A 12,212-nucleotide genomic window follows, 5' to 3' on the forward strand; every position below is an offset into this window, starting at 1 on the left:
GTGATAAAAGTCACCTTGTCCAAGAGAGATTTTCATGGTTATCAAAACGTCAAGCCAGAGTAAGCCTAATTGAAACACAGCTCATATTTTAAGTGTTTCTAAAATCCCCTATGGGTAAAATTAATGGTGGAAAAACGATTGGAACCATTTCCCTGTTTAACTGCTAGGTATTATGGGTATTATGACACCTCCACTGTGGGGCTTTATACCTCTGGTTCATTCAGCCATTCCTATGGGGGAAAGAATGGGGTTTTGGGGATAAATGCTGAAAAGAATGTCTGAGGTTAACACAGGCTTAGGAGATCTGATACATTTTGTTCTATGAAATAATATTGTTTTTGGGAAATGTGTTTTTTGCATATTTTACTCTCCCTGAGACAACCTCTGAGAATGGGGTGACAGCCAGTGTCTACCATTATCAACAGCAACCCTGGAGCATAAGGTTTAACTGCTTTACTCAAGGGCACGTCGACTGATTTTTTACCTTGTCGGCTTGGGATTCGAACTAGCGACATTTCGGCTACTGGCCCAACACTCTTTATGTGCTTGTTTTGATTAAATAAATGCTTAAAAAGTATATAGACTAAGGAAACAGGCACTTCTGAGTCTACTAAAGTGGCATGTGTGACGTCAAGGACCCTGAACCAAATAGGAAGCTCACTCTTGGGGTGTACTTTGACACTAGGCTGACCTGGGCAGAACACATTGAGAGAGTGGTGGGAAAGTAATGTGCTAAATGTCATGCACTGTCTGATGGGGAAAGAGTGGGGGGCTGGGCGTTCCTCATTGAGGACCATGTACCGTGCCTTTGGAAAGTATTCAGACCCCTTGACTTTTTCCACATTCTGTTATGTTACAGCCTTTTTGCAAAGTTGATTACACCCCCCACATTTTTGCTAATTTATAAAAAATACAAATAAATGGAATATCACATCTACATAAGTATTCAGACCCTTTACTCGGTAATTTGTTGAAGCACCTTTGGCAGCAATTACAGCCTCGAGTCTTCTTGGGTATCACGCTAAAAGCTTGGCACACCTGTATTTGGGAAGTTTCTCCCATTCTTCTCTGCAGATCCTCTCAAGCTCTGTCAGGTTGGATGGGGAGTGTCGCTGCACAGCTATTTTCAAGTCTGTCCAGAGATGTTTGATCGGGTTCAAGTCCGGGCTCTGGCTGGACCACTCAAGGACATTCAGAGACTTGTCCTAAAGCCACTCCTGCATTGTCTTGGCTGTGTGCTTAGGGTTGTTTTCCTGTTTGAAGGTGAACCTTCGCCCCAGTCTGAGGTCCTGAGTGCTCTGGAGCAGATTTTCATCAAGGATCGCTCTGTTCTTTGCTCCGTTCATCTTTCCCTTGATCCTGACTGGTCTCTCAGTCACTGCTGCTGAAAAATATCCCCCACAGCAGGATGCTGCCACCATCATGCTTCACCGTAGGTATGGTGCCATGTTTCCTCCAGATGTGACGCTTAGCATTCAGGCAAAAGAGTTCAATCTTGGTTTCATCTGACCAGAGAATCTTGTTGGTCTGAGAGTCTTTAGGTGCCTTTTGGTAAACTCCAAGCGGGCTGTCATATGCCTTTTACTGAGGAGTGGCTTCCGTCTGGCCACTCTACCATAAAGGCCTGATTGCTGGGGTGCTGCGGAGATGGTTAACCTTCTGGAAGGTTCTCCCATCTCCACAAAGGAACTCTGGAGCTCTGTCAAAGTGATATTCAGGTTCTTGGTCAACTCCCTGACCAAGGCCCTTCTCCCCCATTGCTCAGTTTTGCCGGGCGGCCAGCTCTAAGAAGAGTCTTGGTGGTTCCAAACTTCATCCATTTAAGAATGATGGAGGCCACTGGATTCTTCGGGACCTTCAATGCTGCAAAAATGTTTTGGTACCCAGATCTGTGCCTCACCACAATCCTGTCTCAGCGTTCTACAGACAATTCCTTCAACCTCATGGCTTGGTTTTGGCTCTGATATGCACTGTCGACTGTGGAACTCATATAGACAGGCCTTTCAAAATCATGTCCAATCAAATGAATTTACCACAGGTGGACTCCAATCAAGTTGTAGAAACATCTCAAGGACAATCAATGGAAACAGGATGCATCTGAGCTCAATTTCCAGTCTGATAGCAAAGGGTCTGAATACTTATGTAACTAAGGTATTTCAGTTTTACATTTTTACACATTTTCAAAACAAAATGTGTGATGGCCATACTGTTGGCCTTGCAGTGGGTGGAGGAAGTCATTAGATACAGTCTAAAATATTTTCGATTTTTTAAGAGAAAAGGGCTGGCAGGTAGTTTGTCCCTGTCTCATGGACCACAGTAGGTGGCGGTAATACACCATAACGTTCGATGCCAACCATTGATAAACCCCACCGAAGAAGAAGATGAAGCTCGTTCGTGTTTGTTTTGACTGCTAGCGTGCTGCTGGAAGTTAGCTAGCACAACAAAACCAATGCATGATTCTTGAAGCGATATATGGTTTGTTTAATGTAGAAAGTAACGTTATAATACGCTAAACTAATACGTATAAATACATGTTTTAAGATAATGTAAGTAGCTCACTTTCTAGGAACGCTTGCGAACAGTTCCAGTCGACTTGAATGAATGACATGCTGGAGTACTAACATTAGCTAGCTAAATAAGCTGGAAAACGCCAAGCTATTGTCATTTATTGTGAACTGTAACCGTTACCTAGTCTATTTGTTTACTTGTGGACCGTGATGGCTGCAAACGAACTTCATAAAAGCTACCTAAGCTAACTGCTGTTAAAAGCTAGCTAGTAATGTAGCTAGCTTAGCTACATATCTCGTTGCGTTCATCAGATGTCAACAATGCCATGGGCAATCGGATGTTCAACACCGTCAACTGAATCATTTCTATCTGCGCCCGTTTATCAACTGTGAGCTAAGTCGATCAAAATGAGGATTCTAAGGGCCTTGATGAGTAACGCCGCCTCCATGGGAAAGCATATTGATTACTACTCCAGGTTCTCCCCTTCTCCACTCTCAATGAAACAGTTCTTGGACTTCGGTAAGTGTACTTGATTTTCAATGTCTTTAGCCAACTGTTGACTAGCTTTATTGAGACATGTGGCACATAGGCTTTATATGGCTGCTTCACATCTTTCATCTAACTAACTAACAGTCGTGTTTGTTCTGTTCCACATTCAGGGTCTGGTGAAAATGCATGCGAGAAAACATCGTTTGCATTCCTCAGACAGGAGCTACCTGTGAGGTTGGCGAACATAATGAAGGAGATCAACTTGTTACCTGATAATCTGCTGAAGACTCCATCAGTCCGGTTGGTACAGAGTTGGTGAGTACTGTCATTTTAGACCCAACGGACCCCCACCAAGCCTGGTGGAACCAGCCTGAATGCTGCTTTTACCATTGCATTTCACTTCAGTAAAACAGGATGGTGAATGCAGAAATCAGGCTGGTTCCACCAGGCTAATTCCCATCTTCTCCTGTTACGCATTTTCATCAGCCTATGAATAGCTTAACCAATGTATTGGGTCATTTTCTCTTTTTTTAGGTACATGCAAAGTCTTAAAGACATTATTGAGTTCAAGGAGAAAGATGCTGATGATGAGAAAGTAACATATGAGTAAGATTATAATCACGTTTCGTTATTCATGCTGACATATCACTAATAAAAAAACGGGGCCCATTTGTGGATCATAATTCCTTTTGGTGTCTGTCTTCACATAGTTTCACTGATGCTGTTATAAAGATCCGAAACCGTCACAATGACGTCATCCCGACTATGGCCCAGGGGGTCGTGGAGTACAAGGAGACCTATGGCACAGACCCCATCGTCAGCCAGAACGTTCAGTATTTCCTGGATCGCTTCTACATGAGCAGAATATCCATCAGGATGCTGCTTAACCAGCACAGTGAGCATGTCACCTGTTCTAGCACCCATACTGACATCAAAAGCTACAGCATTGCTCAGAAGAGGAACATTTGAAATGGAAACGGTTCCTGGCAGTTTAAAGACATTCTGTTTTAAGGCGGAAAAATACCTTTACATCCTACGACCAGAATATCTGAAAGAAACTGACAAATAACGGAAGCAGAGCTGTCAAACTTGTTATAATAAACAGCTGTTAAATGTTGGTGGTGACGGTTTTGCATGTATTTGTACGTCTTCTATTCTAGCCCTGCTCTTTGGTGGGAAGGTGAGGGTAAACCCAGCGCATCCTAAACAGATTGGCAGTATTGATCCGCACTGCAGTGTTACTGAAGTAGTCAGGGGTAAGTGTTGCACAATTTTAAACAACTGAAATAGGCCTAAATTGATAGCAACAATTTAGTATTACTTTCCTAACTGCTTTGCCTTTACCCCAGATGCGTATGAAAATGCAAGAAACCTTTGTGATCGGTATTACATGAACTCTCCCGAGTTGGTACTGGAAGAATTCAATGGTAAATGTTTGGATTTCATTCCTGACTTATGCATAATAATACACTTGGTGGACTTTTTATGATATTAGACTGCATTTACATGTATTTTCCGAAATGATTGCATGACACTTACAGTTCCTACATTTTCCAATTGTCCCTACAGTGAAAGATGATGGAAAGCCAGTGACTGTAGTGTATGTGCCATCCCATCTCTACCACATGGTATTTGAACTTTTCAAGGTATGCCTTATTTTTTTAACTTCAAAATGAATTACTTATGAGCTTACGTTAAGTTCAGAGACATTTTTTGCACCTTAAATCTGGATTCGATCTCTCCAGAACGCCATGAGAGCCACTATGGAGTTGTATGGCGACTCTATGGACTATCCTCCTGTACATGCCCAGGTTGCCCTGGGGAGTGAAGACCTGACAGTCAAGGTACAGCTACTCTGCAGTGCTGCTTCTCATTTGTCCTCTCTTATCATATCAGGCTTATCAGTGCATCTCTAGTCGATGCTATTTACTCTTCCAGGTGAGTGATCGTGGAGGAGGGGTCCCTCTGAGGAAGATTGAGAGGCTGTTCACCTACACCTACTCCACCGCCCCCCCACCCAGCATGGATGGCCAACGCAGCCCTCTGGTGAGGCTTTCCACTTTATAACAAGGAGCTCATACTATTAATATTCATTACAATATCGTAAGCATTCTCTTATCTGTTCTGTTGTAGGCTGGATATGGGTACGGCCTGCCCATCTCTCGATTATATGCCAGATACTTCCAAGGTGATTTGAAGCTGTACTCTCTGGAGGGTTATGGCACCGATGCTGTAATATATATCCGGGTAAGTCACAAAAATGAGACGGTAAAAGCATTGTATACAAGTGCTGATATTTTTCAGAGTAACTTGAAACCCATTTCTCCCATTATTCCCTCTACAATTGTGTGCAGGCTTTGTCCACGGAGTCCATCGAGAGGCTTCCTGTTTACAACAAGTCAGTCTGGAAGCACTACAACACCATGCACGAGGCAGACGACTGGTGTGTTCCAAGCAAGGAGCCCAAGGACATGACGACGTTCCGTAGTTTTTAGGCCTAGATGCCTCCTGGTTAGACAAGTGTCATTTGCTAGATGATTTACTGTACATGAATTGTGGTTGCTGAATTCCTTTGTGTGAGATGCTATAGCTGTTCCACTGTGGGAAGCAATAGGTCAAATCCCTTTGCACCTTTACTGGTTGTATGTATACATAACTAACAAAATTACAGAGCCAAGTTCTAGTGCCATTTCATGTGAATAATAAGTTCTGGTGTTTCTGGGAGTGTTGCTGTTTCAAAACTGACATGTTTATACCATGTGTATTATGTGAAAGGATTGCTTGGTTTCTAGCATTTTGCCGAAAGGGAAAAAGAGTGAATGTTGCTTGTTATTTATACTGAGTGTTCTCCACGGGCTGAAGATGTTTGTTACAAAGTTGTGCAGCTACGAGGTCTTTTTCCACGTCCTCCGCTATCGCTGAAGGAATATTCTTTTATCGCGACAGTATAGACGAAGTACATGTCCTCCAGTGATACATGACGTTAGACAAATAAAAATATAGTACTTGTTCTAACCATTGAGATACTTTTTAGGTGATGTGTGTTGTTATTGACCTTATTAAAGTGTACAATAGTGGAACTTCCATCTCATGATTGCGGAAGCCATTAGACCTCCCAATAAAGCACAAAATACACCCACAAAAGAATCTGATGTGAGAATGTTTATTTTATGCTGCTCAACATGCACCCATCATTCATGTTGACAAGACAGCCAACTATTCAACTGATATACCGTCATAGGCGCACACACCTCATGTTCTCATGGACCCCCACACCCTGTCAGCAAGGAGCGCACGCACTGTAGAATATTACATGTCTCGGTACCGTTTCAGCAACACGTCAGATTCTTCGGCTCAATAGGACCACGCAGTAGTACATCCTCCATTGTCAAAACAGGCACAGTTGGGAAGGGGTTATATAAACAGCATTTACGTTGTCGTTACATGATTCTTTTTGCCTTTCATTTAGCAAAGATGTTGTCATCCTAGTGGCTATTCTACTTAGTAGAAAAAGTATATATAAAATGATGAACCTTTAATAATTTGATTTTAAAAAAGTTATGCAGTTAATTGATATGTAGAAAAGTTAATTTATACACTTAAAACCTTGTCACCCTTTTAAGCTTAAAAGATTATATAGTACTTATCTCAACTGTACAAAGTTCCTGCAACAAAATATCTGTACATGTCTACAGGAAAGTTACGCTAGCAAAAATACACTATAAAACATGTAAAAAGTAGTACTGAACTCATTCCACTTGTTGTATGGGTAAATGTACACAAATCCTGCAACTACACTGGAACTCGAAAGGGATAAAAGTACTGCTTCTATAGCTTTATAAAGGTTAAAAAAAACATGTTGGGTTTTGTTTTTGGTCATGTCCCCAACACTTGTCATTACAGTATCACTTTCAACCCCCTGTCTCCCCAATCTTCCACAATAATGATGTGATACAGATACTGCTGGCGACAGGACTGTCAGCGTGTTTGATTTGATTAAAAAGCAGAGCCAGCTCTTGTGTGTTCTTGTGAATAACCCAAAACTAGGAAAGTAGGAAAAGTATCAATAGCCAATGACAAATCAGGCTATTTTCAGATAATTCTTCCAGTTGGCATGGTAAATCAACACTGGTGTGCTAACATTATTGTTACTGGTCATTATAATCTCACATGATCAGTGACTGCTTTAGTGCTCTCTTAGTAACTGCTGTGAACTGAGGTGGATGGCACTTACGTCGGCCTATATGTGAAACAGAACAGACACAAGGGTCGTTGAATGCCCTGCCTCACTCGAGGGAGAATGTGTTGGGTTATGTTCAGAGAGAGAGAGTGGGTCACCTCTGGGGGCAGTTCAGCAGACAGAGTCAGTGTTGGGAGGCAGTCTCCCGCTGCGCCGTGATTCCTTCTCCCTTTTCTCCCTCTGTTTCTCCAGCTTCTCCTGGGTCTTCCTCATGTCCTTCAGCTTCTTCTTGATGGTGGCCCGGTCACTTTGGCTGGACACACCTAGGGCCTGAGGGGACAAACATCACAGGTCACATTCTAGAACACACCTCTATGAATATATATATATACACGTCGGACAATATCCTCTAATTTATTGTGTCGTTTTCCCATATGTACCATTTTAGTGTAAATCATTGTGGAATTCAGCCGGTTTATTTGGGGCTATAAGGTGGCAGTCTATGGCTTATAAACCTGACTGCTGCTGTAAATGGAAGAGCTTGCATTTGGATGATATGAAAATCACTTTCTTCAGACTGAAACGGCGTGGCGCCTACATGTGAGTTCTGAACTGTGGTCTTGTTGCTTGTGATGGCCTCGTACCTTCAACTTGTCACTGTCCAGGTGCATGATTTGATGGCCATCCACACCCTTGGCGGTGAACTCAGGCGTGTATTGGTCCATGTTCATGCCCATCAACCAGTGACAGACTTGCTGATTGTTCCACTCGAGGGCAGGGCGGTTCTGCCACTGGTACTCCTTCCCTGTGGGCAGTGGCTCATCATCCAGGTTCTACGGAATGCCAAGAAACACATGACATCCCAAGAAAACGAACGAAAAAAACCACTCCGCTGCAGCACAGTATAATGGATGAAATAGCAAATTCATGTTTAAGCACAATATCAAAGCATTTGGAACATGCATTGCACATCCAGTGACTGAAATCACGTTTAAAAAAAAAAAAGCCGTGTCCAGTGGTCCATTCAGAGTTTGTCACAACTCCGTTAAGTGGAACAGGCCAGAACATGCAGAGGGAGCATGTCTGTTTTGTTCTACCTGGCATACATCTGCTTGTTTGAGTATAGTAGGCAGGGCTTAGGTGTAGTGTTTATCAGAGTAAAATGAATCACTTATCAACTGAAACACCCACAAGATAAGCCAAACAGTCATAAAACACAATTATACACACACAATCCAAAAGCATATGAAAAGGAATGCAAGACGAGCTCCACTAAACAAACACAGGAGCGGCACAGATCATTATATATGGCAGGGTTCCCCAACCGGAGGACGGCCCGCGGTGTGGTTGTCTTTGGCTCCCAAACATATATTTTTTTGTTGTTGTGAATTTTGAATGATCATTGTTGGACATAAAAACACCAGGAAATCAGCTCCAAGTGATTTTAATTTTGGAAATCTGTTCCCAAGTATTTCCACGCATATTAGAAATACACATGACCATATACAAATGTAAGCAAGGTTTGAAATGATTATGTTTTCGTCAAATATTATTTCTGTTTGGGCTTCTACAAATGATTTGTAATTATGTTCCGCCCCACCGACCATCACCGCAAGTAAACAATCGGCTTATGGCTTTATCTAGTTGATGATCCCTGTTCTAAGGTCTATGAGAAAAACAGAAGACGACTAGAGTAACTAAGTAGCCTCTACTGCTAGCTCAGCTGGTAGTAGCACAACAAGGACCCAAAGCTAAAGACAGACACTTGTTTTAACACCACACAGACAACTTCAGCACACACATGCAACTTCCTTCTCCGGTGGTCATTCACGATTCCATCATCACAGCCCCAAGGGGGGTAAACTCAAAAAGCATGCTTGAGACTGTCCCCTTTCAGAGACATCTGAGCAGCACCATCCCGCACAGGGGTTTGTGGAACAAAGAGAGAGAGCACTCACCTCACTGGACGAGAAGACTAAAGTATGTGAGCGCCCAGGCAGATTGGGCTCTGCAACTAAGCCTGAGATGTCTGAACTGGGGCTGCCAAGGTTTGAATCATCTATGACTGACAAATTCTGGAGCAGTGGAACAAGGAGGAAACAAGGAAGAACGCATTAACTAGACAAACACATGGGTGGGTAAACGACAGTTCTGTGGCCTAAAGCTCCAGGGAGGAAGGGGATCAGCAGTTGTACTGTAAACGTGGAAATTGAGGTTGAGAATTAAATAGGGATTATCATTGACATGATTTGGTCTATGGTGATATCAACACTGGGAATACTGTGTAAAATACATTATCATCATAACAGACGGGAAGAAGATAATATCAGGTCATTGATTTCACATTCATAAATGCAACTGGATTTACCAATTGAGTTCAAGACAAACATAACTCGACAGAATCATGACAAAACGCCTTCTACGACGACAATTATGACACACAATTTCTATTGGTACAGCGCTAATAGCAGCACTCAAAAACCTTTGTGGTACTGTGTCAAGAGTATGTTTTTCAATCATTTGTGATGAATTCCGACTGATAATATTCATCATATCATGTGTGATATGAAAGATATGGCGAGGAAGCATAAATGTGAAGTTAGATTTACAGTGCCTTCAGAAAGTATTCATACATTTTGTTGTGTCACAGCCTGAATTCAAATTCAACATTTTCTCACTCATCTTAGACAATACCCCATAAAACATGTTTTTAGAAATATTTACACATTTATTGAAAACTAAATGCAGAAATATCTCATTTACATAAGTATTCACACCCCTGAGTCAATACATTGTAGAAGCACCTTTGGCAGCGATTACAGCTGTGAGTCGTTCTGGGTAAGTCTGTAAGAGCTTTCCACACCTGGATTGTGCAACATTTGCCCATTTCTTTTCAAAATTCTTCAAGCTCTGTCAAATTGGTTGTTGTCATTGCTAGACAACCATTTTCAGGTCTTGCCGTAGATTTAAGTAGAAGAAAATCTACTTAACTAGGACACTCACGGTCTCCAGTGAGTCCGTGTAGATGTGGCCTTGTGTTTTAGGTTATTGTCCTGCTGAAAGGTGAATTCAACTCCCAGTGTCTGATGGAAAGCAGACTGAACCAGATTTTCCTCTATGATTTTACCTAAGCTTAGCGCCATTCCATTTATTGTTATCCTGAAAAACTCCCCAGTCCTTAACGATTACAAGCGTACCCATAACATGATGAGGCCACCATTATGCTTGAAAATATGGAGAGTGGTATTCAGTAATGTGTTGTATTGGATTTGCCCCAAACATAACACTTTGTATTCAGGACAAAAAGTGAATTGCTTTGGCACATTTATTACAGTATTTCTTTAGTGCCTTGTTGCAAACAGGATGCATGTTTTTGAATATTTTTTATTCTGTACAGGCTTCCTTCTTTTCACTCTGTCAATTAGGTTAGTATTGTGGAGTAACTACAATGTTGTTGATTCATCCTCAGTTCTCTCCTATCCCAGCCATTAAACTCTGTAACTGTTTTAAAGTCACTATTGGCCTCATGGTTGAATCTGTGTTTGAAATTCACTGTTTGACTGAAGTACCTTAGAGATAATTGTATGTGTGGGGTACAGAGATGAGGTAGACATTCAAAAATCATGTTAAACACTATTACTGGACACAGAGTGAGTCCATGCAACATATTATGTGACTTGTTAAGCATATTTTTACTCCTGAACCTATTTAGGCTTGTCATAACAAAGGGGTTAAATACTTATTGACTCAAGACATTTCAGCTTCCCATTTTTAAATCTTTTGTAAACATTTTGAAAAACATAATTCCACTTTGACATTATGGTGTATTGTGTGTAGATCAGTGACACAAACATCTAAATGTAATCCATTTTAAATTCAGGCTGTAACACAACAAAATGTGGGAAAAGTCAAGGGGGGTGAATACTTTCTGAAGGCACTGTAAGTGCTTGACACACTACCACAAAACCCAATTCCACTACAACAACACAAATCAATGTTGGGGTATTAGTACAATTTAGATGTGAAATGAACTATCACAACACTAAACTAGATGACTGGTTAGTTCTAATCTACCAGCTCCTCTAAGATTGGGGTTGTAAAAAGGAAATCATACTGTACCAAATCTAACGAGCGACTGAATAAAGAGGACCAGGAGAGATTTGTCTGTTTAAAAGAAGGACGGTTGGAGAGATTGTCAAGTCGTTTTCCGTACTGTACACTGGGGTTGACACCCACCTCTAGCTGCCACAGGACCACACAGAGTAGAATTCCAGCCAGAGGAACCAGGGGAGGCCCTGTTTGTGGCACACATCGCCCACTCCCCACAGCCCTGGTGCTGTTGGCCTCCGTCTACTCCCCAGGCAGCCTGGTTGGGAATTACTCAGGACTATTTGTGCAGATGCATTTAATGGGGATAATTATCTGGTTGCTAAGCCATTGAAATGCCAGTGAATCCTCCTCCTCCTCCTCTTGCTCTCAGATTAATGACGGGGCAGCGTCGCAAATGGCACCCTGTCCCCTTTATAGTGCACTACTTTTGACCAGGGCCCTTAGAGGAATAGGGTGCCATTTGGGACGCAGCCACGACCTCCATATGGTTCCACAGGCGGCAGCAGGAGCAGCAGTGCAACCCTGTTCTGCTCTCTTCCTGAATGGGAGGAGCTATAGGAGACAGACCAGCCACTCCACAGCAATGTCATCGTCACGCTCTGGGAAAACGTTACCGGCCGGCTGCTACACATCTCTTGACTGGATGTGGTATTTCCAAGCAGAGCAAAAACCTGCTTTAAACAGTGGATTACTGACCTATGAATCACTGGCTTATTACTGGCCAACTCACCATGAAACGGTCCGGAAATGACAGAGGGGTCAGTTCAGTGTCACAGGACTTCTTTCATTCCACTTAGTAGTAGCAAATGAAATGTAATTCGAATCCCGGCTATATTTTTCATTACAGTAAAATGGCCTAATGCAATCATTCCTTTATGTGTTCTGCTTCCGTTTTTTACTGGTGATTCTGAAGTGACTGAACATC

At 42.2% G+C, this 12,212-nt stretch overlaps 2 protein-coding genes across 4 annotated transcripts in view; one reads left to right on the forward strand and one right to left on the reverse strand.

Annotated features, from left to right (window-relative positions):
* The first annotated feature begins 2,351 nt into the window (after positions 1 to 2,351).
* pdk1 (pyruvate dehydrogenase kinase, isozyme 1) lies at positions 2,352 to 6,144 on the forward strand. The gene is made up of 11 exons (XM_014173278.3): positions 2,352 to 3,027; positions 3,168 to 3,312; positions 3,532 to 3,603; positions 3,708 to 3,892; positions 4,158 to 4,253; positions 4,347 to 4,424; positions 4,567 to 4,643; positions 4,743 to 4,841; positions 4,936 to 5,043; positions 5,131 to 5,244; positions 5,352 to 6,144. Exons 1-11 carry the CDS (start codon positions 2,916 to 2,918, stop codon positions 5,490 to 5,492), a joined length of 1,227 nt encoding a protein of 408 aa, XP_014028753.1. The 5' UTR covers positions 2,352 to 2,915; the 3' UTR covers positions 5,493 to 6,144.
* Positions 6,145 to 12,212, reverse strand: part of LOC106586230 (uncharacterized) — a 44,812-nt gene continuing 38,744 nt past the window's right edge. The window contains exons 17-20 of one of the 3 annotated variants that reach the window (XM_014173275.3): positions 11,297 to 11,341; positions 9,136 to 9,252; positions 7,822 to 8,010; positions 6,145 to 7,507 (exon numbers count right to left, since the gene is read on the reverse strand). In XM_014173275.3, coding sequence (XP_014028750.3) covers positions 7,349 to 7,507; positions 7,822 to 8,010; positions 9,136 to 9,252; positions 11,297 to 11,341 — 510 coding nt within the window. In that variant the 3' untranslated portion in view covers positions 6,145 to 7,348. The remainder of the gene's footprint in view (positions 7,508 to 7,821; positions 8,011 to 9,135; positions 9,253 to 11,296; positions 11,342 to 12,212) is intronic. The other 2 variants (XM_014173276.3, XM_014173277.3) reach the window with 2 other exon arrangements.

The sequence above is a fragment of the Salmo salar genome, chromosome 25, assembly GCF_965601325.2.
Source record: "Salmo salar chromosome 25, fSalSal1, whole genome shotgun sequence".
Taxonomy (NCBI): domain Eukaryota; kingdom Metazoa; phylum Chordata; class Actinopteri; order Salmoniformes; family Salmonidae; genus Salmo; species Salmo salar.